The 21,204-nt window shown below is 55.3% G+C and overlaps 1 protein-coding gene across 6 annotated transcripts; it reads left to right on the top strand.

The window, feature by feature from the left end:
• The first annotated feature begins 76 nt into the window (after positions 1–76).
• On the top strand, positions 77–21,094 carry OBSL1 (obscurin like cytoskeletal adaptor 1). 6 transcript variants are annotated; one of them, XR_008381198.1, is made up of 22 exons: positions 77–1,417; positions 3,191–3,460; positions 3,542–3,793; positions 3,937–4,239; positions 4,421–4,717; positions 6,297–6,569; positions 7,933–8,205; positions 8,823–9,095; positions 12,044–12,316; positions 13,000–13,275; positions 13,350–13,637; positions 13,824–14,099; positions 14,661–14,930; positions 15,092–15,364; positions 16,724–16,990; positions 17,861–17,973; positions 18,834–18,990; positions 19,140–19,301; positions 19,568–19,672; positions 19,981–20,030; positions 20,159–20,250; positions 20,962–21,094. XR_008381198.1 is itself a non-coding variant. In XM_053597088.1 (21 exons), the coding sequence occupies exons 1-21, from the start codon at positions 388–390 to the stop codon at positions 20,967–20,969; spliced, it is 5,709 nt and encodes a 1,902-aa protein (XP_053453063.1). In that variant the 5' UTR covers positions 77–387; the 3' UTR covers positions 20,970–21,094. The 6 variants fall into 6 exon arrangements, 5 of the variants coding, with proteins under 5 accessions (XP_053453063.1, XP_053453064.1, XP_053453065.1 ...); XM_053597088.1 differs by having other exon boundaries at positions 19,981–20,250; XM_053597089.1 differs by lacking the exon at positions 20,962–21,094 and having other exon boundaries at positions 20,159–20,669.
• The last annotated feature ends 110 nt before the right edge of the window (positions 21,095–21,204 follow it).

Raw genomic sequence — 21,204 nt, 5'->3', positions numbered from 1 at the left:
GGCGGGCAGTTGGGGACCTGGCGGCTGGAGGTGGGAGGGAGGAGGGGAAAGAGGCCCAGGCTGTGGGAGGGGGCTGGGAAGAGAGGCTCCTAAGAGCAGGAAGCCAGGCCGCGGGCGGAGGAGCTGAGGGGCCCCTGGCTGCAAAGACAAACAGGAAGGACTGCCCCCTGAGCTCTAGGCTCCGGCCGGGAATCGCCGCCACCGCCGCACAGCTGCGGCTCAGTACTGAGGGTAAGGAGGCGATCTGAGAGCGGGCGACCAGAGGAAAGCTCCGCGGGTCCCCGCACTCGGTCCCGGACGTGCCCTGCCTCCAGGGTTCTCGCCGCTGCTCCTGGCCTCTGCAGCTCCCGCCGCCCGCCGTTTCCCCGCGCCGTTGCGGCCTCCGCGATGAAGGCAGGTTCAGGGGATCAGGGGAGCCCCCCATGCTTCCTGCGTTTCCCGCGGCCTGTGCGGGTGGTAAGTGGAGCCGAGGCCGAGCTCAAGTGCGTGGTCCTGGGGGAACCTCCTCCTATTGTCGTGTGGGAGAAGGGCGGCCAGCAGCTGGCGGCCTCGGAGCGCCTGAGCTTCCCAGAGGATGGTGCTGAGCACGGCCTGCTGCTGAGCGGCGCGCTGCCCACCGACGCGGGGGTCTACGTGTGCCGCGCCCGCAATGCGGCCGGCGAGGCCTACGCAGCAGCCGCGGTCACCGTGCTGGAGCCGCCGGCCCCGGAGCCCGAGCCCGAGCCCCAGCCCCAGCCCCAGCCCCTGGAACACCCACTGCCGCCGCCGGGGGCCGGGGAGGGCGCCCCGGTGTTTCTGACCGGGCCGCGGTCCCAGTGGGTGCTGCGGGGGGTGGAGGTGGTGTTGACGTGCCAGGTGGGGGGCCTCCCCGAGCCCACACTGTACTGGGAGAAGGACGGGATGGCTCTGGACGAAGTGTGGGACAGCAGTCACTTCGCGCTGGAGCCGGGCCGCGCCGAGGGTAGCCCGGGCACGAGCCTGGCGCTGCGCATCCTAGCGGTGCGGCTGCCGGATTCGGGCGTCTACGTGTGCCACGCCCGCAACGCGCACGGCCACGCGCAGGCCGGCGCGCTGCTCCAGGTGCACCAGCCTCCGGAGAGCCCGCCCGAGGACCCGGACGAGGCTCCCGCGCCCATGGTGGAGCCGCTCAAGTGCGCGCCCAAGACCTTCTGGGTGAACGAGGGCAAGCACGCCAAGTTCCGCTGCTACGTGATGGGCAAGCCCGAGCCAGAGATCGAATGGCACTGGGAGGGCCGCCCGCTGCTCCCTGACCGCCGCCGCCTTATGTACCGAGACCGTGACGGTGGCTTCGTGCTCAAGGTGCTCTACTGCCAGGCCAAGGACCGTGGGCTCTACGTGTGCGCGGCGCGCAACTCGGCGGGACAGACGCTTAGCGCCGTGCAGCTGCATGTCAAAGGTATCCCAGCAGGCGGCCCAGATGCCCTGACGACTGGAAGTGGGAGGGTCCGCGGAAATATTAAAATACCATTATTTCTGGCTGGTGCCTGGAGGTGGCGGGTTCAAACCCGGCCCCAGCCAAAAAATGCAACAACAACAACAAAAATACCATTATTTCCTGTGGCCTACCCCCCCTTCCTCAGAGATACAGATTTAGTAGGTCTTCAAGGTACCAACAATTTCTTAACGAACTCCGCAAGTGATTCTGAGGGAGATGGTGGAAAAAATCAAACATAGTTGATTTACAAACCTTGAGGGCCCTACGACTCTTCTAGTGGTTTTCAGCCTCATCCACTCTTGCTTCCGCATCTGGAACCCCAGTATGTGAGACAGTCAAGGAGTATTTTAAGAATGTAAATCTCTAGGTCTGAATTTATAATGCGTACTTTCAAAGCTAATCAGTGAGAACGGTCTGTTTTACTGAATACACACATTTGAAGGGGCTGAACACCCAGTGTTTCCATAGTGGGTCTAGTCTTTGAACTCTTTGGAAGGCCCAACTGCAAATGTGACCTTGACAAATAGCAGATTCACTGGAAAGGTAGACTTGAAGAGGACAAATGTCCTGCAATTTTTGTCTATTCTTTTACTAAACAATCTGATCCCCAGATTTGAAAGAAAAGAAAGGTGAAGGAGAGAAAATTTGATTTCTAAGTTACATCTAATAAATGATTACATTACCCATAAACAGAAAATTCAAAGGGAAAAAAATCCCAAACTCAAAATGAAAGTTAAAGGTCTTCCTCATAGGATTTCATCACAACTCAAGGGATTACACCTTCCCTGATTTTTGTGCAACTTTTCTCTTGGAGAAGAGGATTGGTAATTTCTCATGAGTCTTGCCTGGCACAAAATCAAGTGTGTAGCACCTGGCATTGCTGACCTCACTGGTACAGCTTGATGTGCACAAACTGTCCAGGCCGCTGCTGAACTGAAGCTCCATTAGGAAAGAAAAGCCCAGCAGGCAGGCAAGAGGCATTTGCCAGAGCTGTACAAAAAACTTGCTTCTCTAGCAACCCAAGTTAACCCTCCAGTTGTTTCCAACATTGTGTTTTGTTTTGTTTTGTTTTGTTTTTAAATACAATTTTGAAAGGAGTTCAAATACTTCAAATTCAACTCAGACCTCTACAGACTATTATGAGGTGCCTCTTAGGGACTCTGAAGAGCAGTTTGAAGATCACTGATCAGTCAGCCTCTCTCATTCCCTCTTTTACAAGTAAGAAAACTGAGGCCCAACGACATGCAAATGGCTTTCCATTTTTTTTCTTTTTGAGACAGAGCCTCAAACTGTTGCCCTAGGTAGAGTGCCATGGCATCACAACTCACAGCAACTTCCAACTACTTAAGTGATTCCCTTGCCTCAGCCTCCCAAGTAGCTGGGACAACAGGCACCCATCACAATGCCTGGCAATTTTTTGGTTGTAGTTGTCATGGTTGTTTGGCAGGCCCAGGCTGGATTCAAACCTGCCAGCTCTGGTGTATGTGGCTGGTGCCTTAGCTGCTTGAACTATAGGTGCCGAGCCTCAGATGGATTTTCTCAGGGTGATGTAGCTAGTAAGTGTCAGGGCCAGATGAGAATTTAGGCTATCTGACTTTCATTCTGGTAATTTTTCTGTAATTCCCAAGTCTGCTGGCCATGGGCAAAGAGCAGTCCAGGAGTGAAGGTGTGTTTAGGAGTTCTCCTCCCTGTTTGGCCCATCTCCAGAACCTCTTGTCTTTCCCCTCTCTGTAGAGCCCCGCCTCCGATTCACAAGGCCCCTGCAGGATGTGGAGGGCAGGGAGAATGGGATTGCTGTGCTGGAGTGTAAAGTACCCAACTCCCGCATCCCCACGGCCTGGTTCCGCGAGGACCAACGACTGTTGCCTTGTCGGAAGTATGAGCAGATTGAAGAGGGCACCGTCCGGCGCCTCATCATCCATAGGCTGAAGGCGGATGATGATGGTGTCTACCTGTGTGAGATGCGGAGCCGGGTGCGCACTGTGGCCAACGTGACAGTCAAAGGTCAGCTAGCCAGCAGGGCGGAGGCTGAGGCTGAGGCTGGTGCTCTGAGTCCAGGCTGATGTATTCCTGTCCTCTTCTCAGGGCCCATCCTGAAGCGGCTGCCCCGGAAGCTTGATGTCTTAGAGGGAGAGAATGCAGTGCTGTTGGTGGAGACGCAAGAGGCTGGGATTGAGGGGCGCTGGAGCCGCGATGGGGAGGAGCTCCCAGCCACTTGCCAGACCAGCTCTGGCCACATGCATGCCCTGGTCCTTCCAGGAGTCACCCGAGAGGATGCTGGGGAAGTCACATTTAGCCTGGGCAACTCCCGTACCACCACTCTGCTTAGAGTCAAATGTGAGAGCAGTAAGGCCCCTAGTCAGGAGGGACAGGGCAGGAGGGTGACCAGACGCTAGAGCTGTGTTGATGAAGTGGATTTAGGGGGGAAGGGCTATGGCTGCCTGAGCAAGCCTGGAACACAATCTCTGCCTTGGTCTCAGGTGTCAAGCACAGTCCCCCAGGACCCCCTGTGTTGGTAGAAATGTTCAAGGGCCACAAGAACACGGTCCTGTTGACCTGGAAGGCACCTGACCCAGCTCCTGAGACCCCTTTCATCTATCGGTTGGAGCGGCAAGAGGTGGGCTCCGAAGACTGGATCCAATGTTTCAGCATTGAGAAAGCCGGAGCTGTGGAGGTGCCAGGGGACTGTGTACCCTCGGAGGGTGACTACCGCTTCCGTGTCTGCACGGTCAGCGAACATGGCCGCAGTCCCCACGTTGTGTTCCATGGTTCTGCTCACCTCGGTGAGTCAGTCCTGCCCAACCCTGCCCATCAATAGCCACACCCAAAGTCGTGTCCCCCCCATCACCCCTCCTCCCCTCCCTGGGCCCTCAATGCTTGTCCTCTCATATGCCCTCCATCCACTAACCTTTGCCCTCTGCTACCTTTTCTTGTTCTGATGGCTATACTCTGTCCCTGCCTCAGTGCCCACAGCTCGCCTGGTCGCAGGTCTGGAGGATGTGCAAGTATACGCTGGGGAAGATGCTGTTTTCTCCCTTGATCTCTCCACCATCATCCAGGGCACCTGGTTCCTTAATGGGGAAGAGCTCAAGAGTAATAAGCCAGAGGGCCAGGTGGCCCCTGGGGCCCTGCGCTACCGTGTGGAGCAGAAGGGCCTGCAGCACAGACTGATCCTGCAAGCAGTGAAGCATGAGGACAGTGGGGCCCTGGTGGGCTTCAGCTGCCCTGGTGTGCAGGACTCAGCTGCCCTCACCATCCAAGGTTGGTGCTGGTAGGGACTTGGGTGGGTAGAGGGTCAAAACAGCAAAGTCTGATGTTGTTCCCATTTCTCACTTCTGGGCCAGGAGGGTAAAGATCATCCATCTACAGTGGGCTCAGATTGAGGGCTCAGGTTCAGAAGGCCAATTTCAACCCCTATGCAACAGGCAGGGCAACCCTTGTTATCTTTGTCAACATCATTCCTCAATTCTCTAAGGTACTCGTGGCTTACAAAATTCTGTGATGTTTGTCATCTGATTTGAGAGGCACAGATTTTGCCCGCTAGTCCCTGACTCCTCACCTGCCCTATTATCTAATAGCCGCCATTGTCATAGCAATTTCCTACATGCCAGCAGTCCTAATCACTTCACAGACATTAACACAATCCTCTCCATAAGATAGGTTATTTTGCTATCCCTATTTTCTAGATAGGGAAAGTGAGGCACAGAGCGGTCAAGTGATTTGGCTGAAGTCACAAAGCCTAATGAGAGGTGGTGCTGGATTATGAACCCAGGGAGTCTATGCCATCTGTTGAAATGGGGAAGGAGAGTGAATGAGGCTTCCCTCCAGGGGAAATTGGGGGTGGTGGTGAAAGTTCAAGGAACATGCCAGCATTTGACATCTCACCACTGCTGAAGTTGATAAGGCCAATCAAGGAATCCATTGGCACCCAACCGTGGGGCCTTGAGGTGAGTAGCTTTCAGCATCGCAATCAGGGCAACCAGAGCAGCATTTCCAAAATGTGATCCAGGATCTCAACATGAGAATTACCTGGAGGGCCTGCAAGTTTAGCGGTCCAGGAATTCTACATTTTTAGCAGGCTCCCTAAGAATTCTTTTTTTTTTTTTTTCCTTTTTTTTTTTTTTTTGTAGAGACAGAGTCTCACCTTATCGCCCTCGGTAGAGTGCCGTGGCGTCACACAGCTCACAGCAACCTCCAAATCCTTGGGCTTAGGCGATTCTCTTGACTCAGCCTCCCAAGTAGCTGGGACTACAGGCGCCCGCCACAACGCCCGGCTATTTTTTTTTTTTGTTGCAGTTTGGCCAGGGCTGGGTTTGAACCCGCCACCCTCGGCATATGGGGCCGGCGCCCTACCCGCTGAGCCACAGGCACCGCCCACCCTAAGAATTCTTATGCACAGTAAAACCATTACTCTTACAAGTTGGTAGATGAGCCCAAACCTATTTTTTATTTATTTTTTTTTTTTGAGACAGACTTACTGTGTCGCCCTTGGTAGAGTGCTATAGCATCACAGCTTACAGCAACCTCAAGCCTTAACCTCGGGCTTAAGTGATTCTCTTGCCTCAGCCTCCCAAGTAGCTGGGACTATAGGTGCCAACCACGCCTGGCTGTTTTTCCGTTGTAGTTATTGTTTAGCTGGCCTGGGTTGGGTTCGAACCCACTAGCCTGGGTGTATGTGGCCCACGCCCTACCCACTGTGCTAGGGACACTGCCCCAAACCTATTTTTTAAAACCCCAACAAACATGTTCACAGCAGCCACCTTTCCTGATGCATCTACCTCTACCCTGAGAGCACATGCACTGGAGAGAGGGGTGCTTATCCACGCTTCTTCCCACACAGAGAGCCCAGTGCACATCCTGAGCCCTCAGGAAAAGGTGTCCTTGAACTTCACAACTTCAGAAAGGGTGGTGCTGACCTGTGAGCTCTCACGGGCGGACTTCCCAGCGACCTGGTACAAGGATGGGCAGAAGGTGGAGGAAAGCGAGTCACTGGTGGTGAAGATGGATGGGCGCAAACACCGCCTGATCCTGCCCGAGGCTGAAGTGCGAGACAGTGGCGAGTTTGAGTGCAGAACGGAAGGAGTCTCTGCCTTCTTCAGCGTTACCATCCGAGGTCAGGAACCGTCCTAGCCTGGGCTCCTCCAGTGGAGGCTGTTGCTGAGATCCATGCAAGCCCTAGCCCCCTAGTCTGCCTGCTTGAGGTGGGGTCCCTTCCAGGGAGAGAATGAGCCAGTGGACGTGTTCCATATCACTCTGGGCTTGCTGCGTACCCCTGTCAGGCACTGATACCTTCTAGCACATTTGTACTCCACATACCCCATGCAGGGTTGCGGGGGAGAAAATGCAATTAAGAGGAGGCAAGATAGGAGTGGACATTGACTGGGCAGCTACTTTTGAGTCAAGCACTAGGCTAAGCACTTCCAATACACACTTGAATTTCATCTTTACAACTAGATGGGGAGCAATCTAATTTGAGGCTCTGAGAGGGTATGTGACCTCCCACTTACTGTCACAGCCAGCAAACCACAGCTCAGAGGAGGTCAAAGGCAACAGATGTATTAAGAATAGCGTCACTTGGTTTTCACAAGGCAGTGTGTAGTCTGGCTGCTTCAGGACCATCCCGGAAGCTTTATAAATGCATATGCCCGGTCCCCTGGACTCTCTGGAGCCAGAATTTCCAGCGTGGAGCCTTGGGAGCCTCTCTTAACAAGTGCTGACTCTGGGAGGGAATGATGGAACCCACCCATCTCACTTTTTTTTTTTTGAGACAGGGTCTCACTATGTCGCCCTCGGTAGAGTGCCGTGGCATCATATCTCACAGCAACCTCAAACTCCTGAGCTTAAGCGATTCTCTTGCTTCAGCCTCCCAGTAGCTGGGACTACAGGTGTCTGCCACAGTGCCCGGCTATTTTTTGGTTGTAGTTGGCCCTGGTCGGGTTTGAACCTGCCAGCCTTGTTGTATGTGGCTGGTGCTGTAACCACTGCGCTACAGGCGCCGAGCTATATCTTCTCACTTAAATGGGAAGTTCTGTCTGCAATACTATTGCCAGGAAGGAGGTCCTGTGCTCTGCCCAAATTCGCTGTAAGGAGAGGCTGTCCCACTGCTGGCATTTGTTAGATTGGTCTACACCTCCTGCCCATCCTGAGGGCTTTCTTGTAATAGAAGTAGCAAGCATAGCCCTGATATGGCTGGTGATAGTCACCTCCCGTCAGCCTGGACAAACTGGTTGCCACTGTGCCAACCCTGAGCCTCTGAGCCTCCCTCACTCCATGTCTCTATCTAGCCAGAGGAGACCCACAGAGGAGCACTCAGCTGCCATGTGATCTCCTGCCATGCACTCAGTATCCCATGTCATTGTCCCACGCCCTTAACACAGTGTGGTCTTAGCCCTCTTCAGTGCCCTCCTATGTGGAGATGATATCTCATGTCCTGTGTGGGGTGTGTCTGTGTGACCACACCTCTGCTCCCCTCCCAGATCCCCCCGTGCACATTGTGGACCCCCAAGAGCATGTGTTTGTACATGCCATCACCTCTGAGTGCGTCATGCTGACATGTGAGGTGGACCGGGAGGATGCCCCTGTGCATTGGTACAAGGACGGGCAGGAGGTGGAGGACAGTGACTTCATGGTGCTGGAAAGTGAAGGGCCTCATCACCGCCTGGTGCTGCCTGCTGCCCAGCCCCAAGATGGGGGCGAGTTTCAGTGCGTTGCTGGAGAGGAGCGTGCCTACTTCACCGTCACCATCACAGGTGGGGGGCCTGGCCTGGCAGGTCAAAGTGGGACACACCTGCTGGAACAACTTCACACTTTCACTCCTGGGTCACTGTTCCCAGCCCCAGCTACCCTTCCCCTAGCTGATCGGACCTCCTCTCTTTCCTCCACCCACAATCTAATCAAACTCAAGAAATGTGTTGCTATGAGCACATTGGTCATAGCTACACCTGTCACCAGGGAAGCCCTGCCTTCTCTATTCTCCTGAAGACCCCTACCAAGGGAAACTTAGGGGGTGCAAATCTGTTGCAGGGCAGGGTCTAGGGGAGGTAGTCCTAGGCTCAACAGTGGTCAGAAGATCTCCGAGTCCTGGAGACCACAGCTACTAGTGAGGATCCAACTGTCTTTTCCCCAGTCCTACTGTTCATACTCTTCATATTGTGGGTTTGTCTTGCTGGCCATGATGGCTATTTTGAGGGGACCATGTGTCTCTAGCTGTAACTGGCTAAGCTGTTGTGAGCCACATTCCAAAGGAGGCTCCCCTTTAGCACATGCTCTAGCGTCCAGGAGTAGAGAACAGCCCTGGATCAGGGAGGGCAGAAGGGCACAACCAGCCTGCCCCTCATGCCCAATGGCATCTGTCCCTGTCCTCCAGATGTTTCCTCATGGATTGTGTACCCCAGTGGCAAGGTGTACGTGGCAGCCGTGCGCCTGGAGCGTGTGGTGCTGACCTGTGAGCTGTGCCGGCCCTGGGCTGAGGTGCGCTGGACCAAGGACGGTGAGGAGGTAGTGGAGAGTCCCGCCCTTCTCCTGCAGAAGGAAGACACCGTCCGCCGCCTGGTGCTGCCTGCTGTCCAGATGGAGGACTCCGGCGAGTACTTGTGTGAAATTGATGATGAGTCGGCCTCTTTCACTGTCACTGTTACAGGTGTGCATCCACCCCAACTCCCCAGGGTCAGCAGAGGACAGGCCTGAGCCCTGGGGGAGTTGGTCGCACATTTTCTGTTAGCACACTGGGGAGAGGGAGGTGTGGCTTGGGGGTGCATGTGCCAAGGTCTCTGCTGGGAAGAACTCAGGGTCCCTTTCTGGTCCCCAAGCCAGGACTGGCCACGTACCACCAGCTCACTTATTAAGCACTTTGTCTGAGCCAGGTGCTGAGCGTCACTGGTGAGTAATGTTCTCAGGGAGCTGTCAGTCTAGCAAGGAGGCAGCCATTAACCAGGGGTCGCAAACGGGCAGTCCCGGGGCCCCCATGCAGCCCACACATGTGCTTTGTTTGGCCTGCAGAGTCTTACCAAAGTCAGGACAGTTCAAATAACAATCTGGAGTTATGCGTCCTCTTGAAAAAGCCGAAGAACCGGCGGCTCTGGTCACGCTTCCCCCCATGGAGACGAACGGCTGGCACTGAGTAGCCGCTGCCCTGTACCTGGGGCCCACATTCCTCTTCCCACTTCCTGCTATTCCTTTCTGTCTCTCCAACAGCTGCAGCCACTGACCTAACCAACCTGACCCCTTCAGGCATTTGAGTTTGCGACCCCTGTGTTAAACCAATAAACATGCAAATAAATGTACAGTGACACCTGATGATAAGTGCTGTGAGGACAGAGGGCTCAGGAGAGCAGAGCAGGAGGGTCAGGGAGGGCCTCAGAGAAAGCTACCATTCTATGCATGGGAGCCAGCAGTTTATAGATAAACATGGTCTTATTTTTTTTTTTTTGTAGAGACAGAGTCTCACTTTTTTGCCCTCGGTGGAGTGCCGTGGCATCACACAGCTCACAGCAACCTCCAACTCCTGGGCTTGGGCGATTCTCTTGCCTCAGCCTCCCGAATAGCTGAGACTACAGGTGCCTGCCACAACGCCCGGCTATATTTTTGTTGCAGTTTGGCCGGGGCCAGGTTTAAACCCGCCACCCTTGGTATATGGGGCTGGCATCTACTCCCAGAGCCACGGGCGCCACCCGGATAAACATGGTCTTTTACTCCCATAGCATGCAAGGTCTTAGTGTTGTTGAGGGTCACCATAGAGACCCCAACGCTGGGAGCTGCTGGGTGCTGCTCTCTGGGCTGCAGGAAATCCCTTCAAAGCTGTTAAACTTGAGTAGGAGCTGAGCTGGAGGGGGTGGGGTGTTGGTGGTGAGGGAGGGTGTTCAAGGTGGGAAAAAGCACAGAACAGTTACGGATGATTCAGTGCCAGAGACTCGGGCTACAGTTCAGTGTGTGGGGTCAAGGATTGTAGGGCTGTCTGGGCCTCTCTGGGTGACACAGAAGAACCCTCATGGCTGCACTGGAATACCTATTCTGCTGGCACAAGCCCTGTCACCCTCTCTTTTGCCCTGCCCTAGCCCAGGCTGAGCTGCTTAGGTGCCCCCCACTCCATGCAGCCCAGATACTGCAGCCTGGTACACATAAGCCACAGTGCAAAAGAGGCCTTCTGCACACGTTCTGTCCTGTAGGGCATCACCTTCATCCTCTCCCAACCCAAGTCCTGGCCAGACATAATGGCCCCACGTGCACAAATTCCTATACTTGAGCTCCACAGGAAACACCAGACTCTTCACGAGGAAGTTCACACAAACAACACCTCTGTTCCAGGGCTGAGTGAACAAGTCTGATGCCAGGCTGAGGTCCCAGGTCCATGCAGGCACCTATGCTCACCCACCATCCCATCCCATCCTCCCAAATCCTTGAGCAGCCTCACTTTACAATCTCCTGGCCTTGCTGGGCCTCAGATACCCAGCCTGCATCCTCTAGCCTCTTAGAGCAAGCCCATTTGGGAAGGAGGGTTGTGCGGGCCAGCATTGGCCCATGCACCACTGCAAAATCGGGAAGCTAGCAGTTCCTCCGCCCAGCCGCAAGGGGGCCAAACACTAAAGGACCGCTGAAGTCTCCTGGAGACTTGAAGATTCTGCATGAGGGTGTGAGCAGGCCTGGGCTCAAGGCACTGGTCACCTCCAGTACTGACCTGCCTTCTTTCTATGGAGAAATGATGAGTGCTTGGAAATGAGCTCCCAGAACAAGCATTTAGCATCCCTGGGGAACTGAGACAGCTGTTGACAAATCTCATGCACAGATGCAAAAAGCATTACTGTGTTCCAGCAAACATTGACTCGGGATGCTTACCACCGCCTGCAGAGTCTGAGCCTGTATTTAGCAGATAGCATTTCTTCCTCCTGTCTTAGGATAGGTGTAGCCAGTTGTGACCTTAAGGAAGTTGCTTAATCACTCTGTGCCCCAGTTCTCTCACCTGCAAAATGGAGGATAAAACAATACTTAACCTCCTAGGGTTGCTGTGAGGGTTCCTAAGTCTAGTGCTTAGGACTGTCTCCTGGAGCCTTGGGAAGCGGTATGTGTTTGCTATTACAGATCCAGCATCCTTTATCCACAATTCTGAAATTCAAAAAAACTCAAACAGCTTTTTATAAATTTGGTATTCAAAGTCATTTCAGTAAAACCTGAGCTTGACTGCTGTGAAGCTATTTCTACTCTTTAATTATTCAGCTTAGGGTGAGTAGAGGTCTGTCTTTATATCTATAAGATGGATATATCTTTTAATATATCCTGCTTAGGGAGAATGTTACATGTTATAGCACAACAGTGTTGACATGAATGATGATGGAGGATGCTCCACTATAGTGGGGGCCAAGGTAAGCACATGACATGATAAATGCATCTTTCTGGAATCCAAAGCATTCTGCATTCTGTAACACTTCTGGCTCCAGGGATTTCAGAGAACAGTTTGTGGACCTATTATTGCTTATTATGGTTATACTTTTTACTCTTACTATCATGTGGGTGACAAGGACTTCATGCTGCCAAGTGGCTCCAGGGTGGCTAACGGTGAGTTTGTGACAGCCTGTGGTTGTCCCCACTCTGCAGAGCCTCCAGTGCGAATCATATACCCCCGGGATGAAGTGACCTTGATTGCTGTGACCTTGGAGTGTGTGGTGCTGATGTGTGAACTGTCCCAGGAGGATGCTCCTGTGCGCTGGTACAAGGATGGGCTGGAGGTAGAGGAGAGCGAGGCCCTTGTGCTGGAGAGGGATGGGCCACGCTGCCGCCTGGTGCTGCCAGCTGCCCTGCCCAAGGATGGGGGCGAGTTTGTGTGTGATGCTGGAGACGACTCAGCTTTCTTCACTGTCACCGTCACAGGTGGGCAGTCTATAGGGAACCCTAGAAAGGTAGAAGCAGGCGGCTAGAGGGCTGAGGGACAGGCACCCAACTAGCCCTCAATGGCTTCTCCTTTAGTCCCCTCATTCTCAGCCATCAGAGAGTCCAGAATCAGGTCAGGACAGTGAAGCCTGGTGGGAGGGAACCCAGCCTTTAGGACCATTCATTCATTCGTCTAACAGATACTTACTGAGTAACTTCTACATGCTGGGTACTGTTCTAAGTTGGGGATATTATAGTGAGCCAATAAGACAACACCTCCTGCCTTCATGGAGCTTGCACTCTAGTGAGGGTGGACAGACAAAAAATAAGTAAAACAGATGGTTTGCCAGGAAGTGATGAATGCATTGGAGGCAAAGCAGGGAAAGGAGATACGAAATGGGGGTGGGTGTAGAGTGGGGTTTGCATTGGGTCAAGTGGATCTGGATGTGAGTCTGCCTCTTTCTGTGTGATCTCGGGCAAGTCAGTTTCTTCTGAAGAGGCCTCAGGTCCTCATCTGTAGAATGTAGGCAACAGAGGCGCACCTCCTGGGGTTGGTCAATAACTGAGAAAGGAGCTGCAGTGTGCTTAGCACAGCAGGGAGAGAGGACTGAGCATCTGGTGGGTGAGGCAGGGAGAGGCCAGCTGGCCCAGCAAGCGTGCCTGTCTCTCTGCCCACCCACCAGCCCCACCGGAGAGGATTGTGCACCCAGCAGCCCGCTCCCTGGATCTACAGTTTGGGACACCAGGGCGTGTGGAGCTGCGCTGTGAGGTGGCTCCGGCTGGGTCCCAGGTGCGCTGGTACAAGGATGGCCTGGAGGTGGAGGCATCAGACACCCTGCAGCTGGGTGCCGAGGGGCCCGCCCGCACCCTGACTCTGCCGCATGCCCAGCCCGAGGATGCCGGGGAGTATGTGTGTGAGACCCGTGATGAGGCCATCACCTTCAACGTCTGCCTGGCTGGTGAGTGCTCCTGGCCAGCCGAGGACAGAGAGGCAGGGGCAAGCAGAGACTGATACCCTCCTCTCTTTGTCCAGAGTCACCAGTGCAGTTCCTTGCCCCAGAGGCAGCCCCTAGCCCACTTTTTGTGGCTCCTGGAGAGCCAGTGGTACTGACCTGTGAACTGTCCCGGGCTGGTGCCCCTGTGTTCTGGAGCCACAATGAGAGGCCGGTGCAGGAGGATGAGGGCCTGGAGCTCCACACTGAGGGCCCCCGCCGTGTCCTCTGCATCCGGGCTGCAGGCCCAGCCCATTCAGGCCTCTACACCTGCCGGTCTGGGGCAGCCCCAGGAGCCCCGAGCGTCAGCTTCACTGTCCAGGTGGCTGGTGAGTATAGCATGGGCAGAATGGCTGAGAGCATTGCCCCCAAACCATAGGTTACCCTGCTTTTTGAGCATGCCTTGTCCATCCCTTGCCACACCTCCGTCAGTGTCTTACCCCATCTTGCCTGCTACTGCCTTCCTCATAGCCTCGAGCCTCTCCTCCCAGTGACCCTCAGCTCTGACCCCACAGAGCCCCCTGTGCGGGTGGTGGCCCCCGAGGCAGCCCAGACGAGGGTTCGAAGTACCCTAGGAGGGGACCTAGAGCTGGTGGTGCACCTCTCCGGGCCGGGGGACCCTGTGCGCTGGTACAAGGACGGGGAGCGACTGGCCAGCAAGGGGCGGGTGCAGCTGGAGCAGGACGGGGCCAGGCAGGTGCTGCGGGTGCTGGGGGCACGGAGCGGAGACGCTGGCGAGTACCTGTGCGACACACCCCAGGACAGCCGCATCTTCCTCGTCAGTGTGGAAGGTAATAGTGCAACCCTCACACCCTGTGGGCCCTGGCACCCCAAGGACCACCCCCCACCATTCTAGGGCCCATCATCTCTCCATTCCTGCCTTTGGCTCCACCCAGTTCAAGCATGACTATTATGTGGATGAGGACTTGGGGCTCCCTCTTCCCGATATCCTCAGATAGGAGGAAGTATAGCCCACCCAGTGGTTAAAAACAGGAGCTCTCAGTCAACCCACCCAGGTTCCAACTTGGCTTCTGTCATTTGAGGGGACAGTGCTGGTTTTATAGGCCTGTCATGACAAGTAAATGCCATAAATAGGGTTCAGGGCAAATGATCTGCTATTAGTAAGTCAGAGAGGTGGGGTGCCAGGCCAGGATTGACAAGAGCTGGCTAAAAGTAGTGGCAGGGAGTTGGCAGGATATCTTTTGAGACACCCCCCATGGCTGACGTACAGTAGGTCCTCACAAAAGATTTGTTAAACAGCTTGGGGAATGAGGGTTCGTACCCTGAGGAGGGGATGAAAGGAGGAAGGGGGAAAAACTAAGCCTAGCTTGCTGTCCGATACCCCTCCCCAGAGCCACTGCCAGTGAAGCTGGTCTCGGAGCTGACACCACTGACTGTCCATGAGGGCGATGATGTCACATTCCGGTGTGAAGTCTCCCCACCAGATGCTAATGTCACTTGGCTGTGCAATGGGGTCATTGTCACGCCAGGGCCCCAGCTGGAGATAGCCCAGAATGGCTCAAGTCATACCCTGACTTTGCGAAGCTGCCAGCTTGGGGATTCAGGGACTGTGACTGCACGGGCAGGGAACACGGCCACAAGTGCCCGGCTCCATGTTCGAGGTGTGTGCTCGTGGAGACAAAATGCTCTGTTCTCTGTACCATACTCCCAGCCCCGGCCCCAGCACCCTTGCCCTTCTGCCTGGGGACAAGCTAGTGGGATGGTACAGGGGCCAGCCTATAGCCCCCATCTGACTTCAAGCCTCCTTACTTTTCTGCACCAGAGATGGAGCTGTTGTTCCTGCGGCGGCTGCAGGATGTTCGGGCAGAGGAAGGCCAGGATGTGTGCCTTGAAGTGGAGACAGGCCGAGTGGGTACAGCAGGGGCCGTGCGCTGGCTGCGAGGTGGGGAGCCCTTGACTCAAGACTCTCGCCTGTCCATGGCCCAGGATGGCCACATCCACCGCCTCTTCATCCATGGTGTCATACTGGCTGACCAGGGTACCTACGGCTGTGAGAGCCATCATGATCGTACTCTGGCCAGGCTCAGCGTGAGGCGTGAGTGCCCTGTTCTGTCCTAACACATCACCTGCCCCATAGCACAGCCCTTCCTGGATGCCCCAAGAACCCTTCAGACCCCCACCAAAGTGCCCCTCACCACTGAGGAAGCTGCAGCAGCCTGCCCAAAGCAAAACTTCTCTTTCTTTCTTTTCTTTTTTTTTTTTTTTCTGCAGTTTTTGGCTGGGGCCGGGTTTGAACCCGCCTCCTCTGGTATATGGGGCTGGTGCCCTACTCCTTGAGCCACAGGTGCCGCCCAGCAAAACTTTTCTTTTTCTAATGTTTTTCTATTTACCTTAGAAGTCCCTGTGGATTTTGCATTCCATTTCATACTCCCAAGTTGGCTTTGCTATAAACATAAACATTGTACTCCAGAAAGACTTGCTACGCTTATCCTTTAGCCATGTGCCCCGTTTAAGTAAGAAACAGAGATGGCTGGCAAATAGCACCCACACCTCCCATACCAAGCTGGGGCCCTCTATTGCCTGTATGACTTCATGTGAGTTACCTAATCTCTTTGAGCCAAGTCTCCTTAAAAATGGGGATTATGGGGCAGTGCCCATAGCTCAGTGGGTAGGGTGCTGGCCACATACACCAAGGCTGGTGGGTTTGAACCTGGCCTGGGCCAGCTAAAACAACAATGACAACTACAAGAAGAACAAGAAAATAGCTGGGCGTTGTGGCGGGCGCCTGTAGTCCCAGCTGCTTGCGAGGCTGAGGCAAGAAAATCGCTTGAGCCCAAGAGTTTGAGGTTGCTGGGACTGTGACACCATGGCACTACCCAGAGCGATAGCTTGAGACTCTGTCTCAAAAAAAAAAACATTTAATCCATTAGCACACACCTTTAACTAACTTAAAAATGCCCACATAGAGCTTGGTGAATGGTTGTCATTGGTGATATTCTCTTCTAATTTATTTCATTAATGTAATTGTCGTGATAAACCCATGTAACAGTACTATTCACTCTGTACAGTGGGGACAATTAGGGCCCAGAGACGTCAAGCAATTTGCCAAAAATCACACGGTGCACAACTATGTGGTGGAGTTAGGTCCCAATCCCAGTGTGTCTGACTCCAAATTCTATTCTCCTTCTAGTGTCACAGCATCCCTCACCCAGTCTTCCAAAATCTCTTAACCATACCTCACCCTCTTTCTATGTCCTCTCCTAACCCCAGTGTGGCCCCCTCCCCACATCTGACTGGCCATGCTCCCTTCTTCCTGCTCCCTGGTTCTGAACCCCTTTTGGCAGGGCCTTAGGTTGGGTATTGGGTGACAGAGGGCCAAGGGGTGGTGAGCCCCTGAAGCTCCTGCCTGAGCTGGAGGCCTCATCTGCCCTCTCTCCTACCTCCCCCCAACCAGCAAAGCCATTGAGGATGCTTCGGCCTCTGGAAGATGTGACTGTCAGTGAGGGGGGCAGTGCCTCCTTCCAGCTGGAGCTATCCCAGGAGGGTGTGACTGGGGAGTGGGCCCGAGGCGGAATCCGGCTTCAGCCGGGACCCAAGTGCCACATTCATGTGGAGGGCCATACTCACCGTCTGGTACTGAATGGACTAGGCTTGGCCGACTCTGGCTGTGTCTCCTTCACAGTGGATTCCCTGCGCTGCGCAGCCAGACTCACTGTGAGAGGTGTGGCCTTGAGGACCACAACCTGCCTGGTGAACTGTGTGACCCTACAGTCCCCTGGGTGTGACTACTGACTCCTCTACCTGTGTGGCCCCCCACTGACCATGCTTGTCCCAGTGTGGCTTCCCTGTCCCTTAGGCCCTGTGTAGCCCTGGTGACGTACTGCCTGTGTGTGGATCCTTTGACTACCCCAAGTCCCAACTGCCTCATGACCCACACCAGCGTGGTCCCTACTGTCTTCCTGCCTGCATGTGGCCCTACCAGCCACTCTGTGACCCTACTGACCACGCTGCCTGCCATGGCCCCCATTGCTTGCCTGAGTGTAGCCTGTTACCACTCCAGTCCCTCCAGCCCACTGACTGTGCCTAGGGATGACTCCACTGGTAACTCTGCTTGAGTGTCCCCCATTTTTGCTTTAAGTCCCAGCATGTTCCCCACTGACCACACCTACTCTAGGGTCTGCAGTGGCTTCTCTGAACCCATCATGCCCTGACTGACCAGAGTCTCCTATTGTCCACTCTAGCCAAACCTGGCCCACTGACCATGCCCACCTATAGGTGGCTCTGCTGGCAACTCTGCTCATTTCCCCTTTCTCCTCTGGCCTCCAGCATGTCCCCCACTAACCACCTTAAAGTGTGCCTCCCAGGTGGCCACTCCTTCCTCATTGACTCCCTGGCCCTTTGTGTTACCCACTGACTAATTCTTAGTATCTTTTTGGATCATTTGTCCTCAGCACATCCCCCTCTTACTAGTGGCCTCCACTGATGACCTTGTCTAAATGTGTCTACTACTGACTGCTTGTCCCTGCACACTGGGTTCTGATCCTGCCCTTACCCCATTCCCTCTGCATTGTCCTCCCTCTCCCACTCCCAGAGGTCCCAGTGACCATTGTGCGGGGGCCACAGGACCTAGAAGTGACGGAGGGCGACACAGCTACATTCGAGTGCGAGCTTTCCCAAACCTTGGCGGATGTTACCTGGGAGAAGGTCAGAACCCAGCCCCAGCCTAAACCATTTCAGTGTAATAACAAAAATAATGCCCCAACAGAAACAACTAATACTCATGTATGCCAAGATTTATGTTACATTTAATCCATTAATCCTTACAAGCCTAGAAAGCAGGTCTGTTATCATTTGTGAAGACACTGATGTTCAGTGAGGTGAAGTTACCTGCCCGAAGGCAGACAAAAGGGGTGGAGCCCATATGTGAATCCTGGTTTGCCTAATTACAGAATCTTCACCCATGTTCCATGTGATCGGTATCTGGCTCTGGAGCCCATATGTGAATCCTGGTTTGCCTAATTACAGAATCTTCACCCATGTTCCATGTGATCGGTATCTGGCTCTGGGCTTCCTGTGCCTGTGGTGCCTCTTCATGGCTCTAACGTCCCCAAAGGGTGATACCTTAACAAAGAGGTTCCTGGAGCAGGCCCAAAGGCGTAGGAACAGGAGATACGCATAAACCCTCCTAGAGCCGGGCGCGGTGGTTCACGCCTGTAAACCCAGCACTCTGAGAGGCTGAGATGGGCAGATCGTCTGAGCTCAGGAGTTCGAGACCAGCCTGAGCTAGAGCGAGACCCAGTCTCTAAAAATAGCCGGACGTTGTGGCAGGCGCCTGGTCCCAGCTACTCGGGAGGATGAGGAAAGAGAATGGCTGAGCCCAAGAGTTTGAGGTTGCTGTGAGCTATGACGCCAGAGCACTCTACCCAGGGCGACAAAGTGAGACTGTGTCCCAAAAAAAGCGCCTAGATACCACTTAACATCAAGAGGGCGCCTCCGCCTTCCAGGGCCGGCGCCGCCTGTGTCCAACCCGGCACGCTCCTACCCTCTGCACCTCTTGCCTCTAGGATGGGCACGCGCTCACCCCCAGCCCTCAGCTCCGGCTCCAGGCCCTCGGCACGCGGCGCCTTCTCCAGCTGCGATGCTGCAGCCCCTTGGACGCCGGGACCTACAGCTGCGCAGTGGGGACCACCCGCGCCGGGCCTGTCCGCCTGACAGTGCGCGGTGGGTAGAGTGCGTTGCGAGGGCAGGGAATTGCTTTGGGCCCAGGAGTAGCGGACAGGTTCTTTCCCCAGGACTGACCCTGGAGGGGGCGGGGAGGGGCGTGGTCTGTTCCGCCCCGCCCGGTCTCACACCCCAATTCGGTCCCCTAGAGCGTACAGTGGCTGTGCTCTCAGAGCTCCGCTCCGTGAGCGCCCGCGAAGGTGACGGCGCTACATTCGAATGCACAGTGTCGGAGGCCGAGACCCTGGGGCGCTGGGAGCTCGGAGGCCGCCCCCTGAGACCCGAAGGCCGAGTCCGCATCCGACAGGAAGGTCTGGCCGCCTTCCCATCACCCTCTCTAGCCCCAGGCTCAGGGAGACCACGCCCTGCCAGGATAAGCCCCGCCTCCAGGCCCTCCTCCCGCCCCCAGCTCTGAGTCCTGGACCTCTCCTCTTCCGGCTCGGCATCCCAGTTCCGCCCACCCTAGCGCACATTTAAGGCGTCGGAGTCCTCCCTGGGACCTCCTCAGGCCCCACCTTCATCCCTGAACCCTCCTCAGAGGCGGCTCTGGCCTCGCTAGCGCCCCCCTCATCCCCAGGGAAGAAACACATTCTGGTACTGAGCGAGTTGCGCGCTGAGGACGCCGGTGAAGTCCGCTTCTATGCAGGACCCGCCCAGTCCTTGGCTCTCCTAGAGGTGGAGGGTAAGCAACTGGGGTTAAGGCGACAGGGAAAGGAACATCATCTCCTTCCCTGGGACTAACGGACTGGCGCTGGTCCTAGGAACGTTCTCTCCTTCCCTTTTCCTCCCCTCGTGGGACTCTCTTGGGGCAGGTCACGGAGGGCAGCGCGTTTCCTGGGGGAGGAGACTTTGGGTTGAGGGTACAGAAGAACGGACTGTTGGCAAGAAGACTTGAGGCCAGCAGTGGGGGCTGCAGGGAGGGAGTTGCGTCTTTCCTCCTGGGGGCCGTGCACGTACATATTAACTTAAGCCCCCGCCCCTCATCCCCAGCATTGCCTCTCCAGATGTGCCGCCGCCCCCCTCGCGAGAAGACAGTTCTGGTAGGCCGCCGGGCAGTGCTGGAAGTAACTGTGTCCCGCTTGGGGGGCCACGTGTGCTGGTTGCGGGAGGGGGTCGAGCTGTGCCCGGGAGACAAATATGAGATGCGCAGCCACGGCCCCACCCACAGCCTGGTCATCCATGACGTGCAACCTGAGGACCAGGGCGCTTACTGCTGTCAGGCCGGTCAGGACAGCGCCCACACTCAGCTGCTGGTAGAGGGTGAGTAAAGCCCAGTGGGCAGAGGTCAGAGGGGCAGGCTGGCTGGCCAGAAGGAGGGGTCGTCTGGGAACTGGTGGCCTAAGATACTTCTCTGAGAGGGTTTCTAGGACTTCAGGTGGCAGTTGGGTGGAGGATGTGTTGGAGGTGGAGTTGGGGGAGGGGTGGGATGGATCAAACCCAGGGCTGAGGAGAGGGGGACACTGAGTTCTCACCAAGAACCTTTTGGCTCAAGTCAGCTGTTCTCACTTTTCCACATCCCTTGCCCCTCTTCCTCTCTGGGTTTCTCATGCTGTCCTGACTTTGGACCATGTTTGTCTCTCCTGAACACCCTCTCCTTCCCATTTACCTGCCCCTGGTGTGTGCCTCTAACCTGCACACACCCCACCCCCACCCAGCGGGCTTCTGTCTATCTCAACAAGTTCAACATCAACCTGGGCAGGGGGCTCCTGAGTTAGTCCCATTTCTTTCCTCTTCCACATAGGAGATGCCCCAACCTCTACCCCAAATCTCTGCATTCCCTTCAGATACCATGCCTTGCTCCACCCCTAACTGATCCCTACCCTCCTGCCTCCACAGCCCTGATAGAGGCCCAGAAAAAGTAGGGCGGAGGCTGAGGGCCCAATTTCCTCTGTGGGTGCTCAGGCTCTGCCAGGGGAGAGGAAGGTGATGCCCACTCTCTCCCCAGCCCCACATAGAGTCATTCCTCTGCAGGTAACTAGGAGGAAGGAACCAGGCCAGGCAGGTGTCCTTGGACAGCTTGGAAGGCGTGTTCCCTTACCCTGGGCAGGGATGGGGAGACAGGGAAACCAGAGGTGTCAGGAAACAATAAAAGTGCTACAGCTCACTTCCCTGTCTCTCTGTGTGATAGTGGGAAGGCAGACTTTGCCTGAAGTCCCTGTGTAATGAGTGATACAGAGGACCAAGGGCTGCAGTGCTTCCAGCTTGGCCGTGGAA

This window comes from Nycticebus coucang, chromosome 7 (genome assembly GCF_027406575.1).
Source record: "Nycticebus coucang isolate mNycCou1 chromosome 7, mNycCou1.pri, whole genome shotgun sequence".
In the NCBI taxonomy this organism is placed as follows: Eukaryota; Metazoa; Chordata; class Mammalia; order Primates; family Lorisidae; genus Nycticebus; species Nycticebus coucang.
This window is presented reverse-complemented; position numbering and strand designations above follow the sequence as displayed.

Excerpts from the sequence above, each read along its gene's own strand:
- OBSL1 (XM_053597088.1), top strand. The coding sequence starts at position 388 with ATGAAGGCAGGTTCAGGGGATCAGGGGAGCCCCCCATGCTTCCTGCGT. Across the intron at positions 8,206-8,822 it reads CTTCACCGTCACCATCACAG|ATGTTTCCTCATGGATTGTG; the intron begins GTGGGGGGCCTG and ends CCTGTCCTCCAG. Across the intron at positions 15,365-16,723 it reads GGCCAGGCTCAGCGTGAGGC|CAAAGCCATTGAGGATGCTT; the intron begins GTGAGTGCCCTG and ends CCCCCCAACCAG.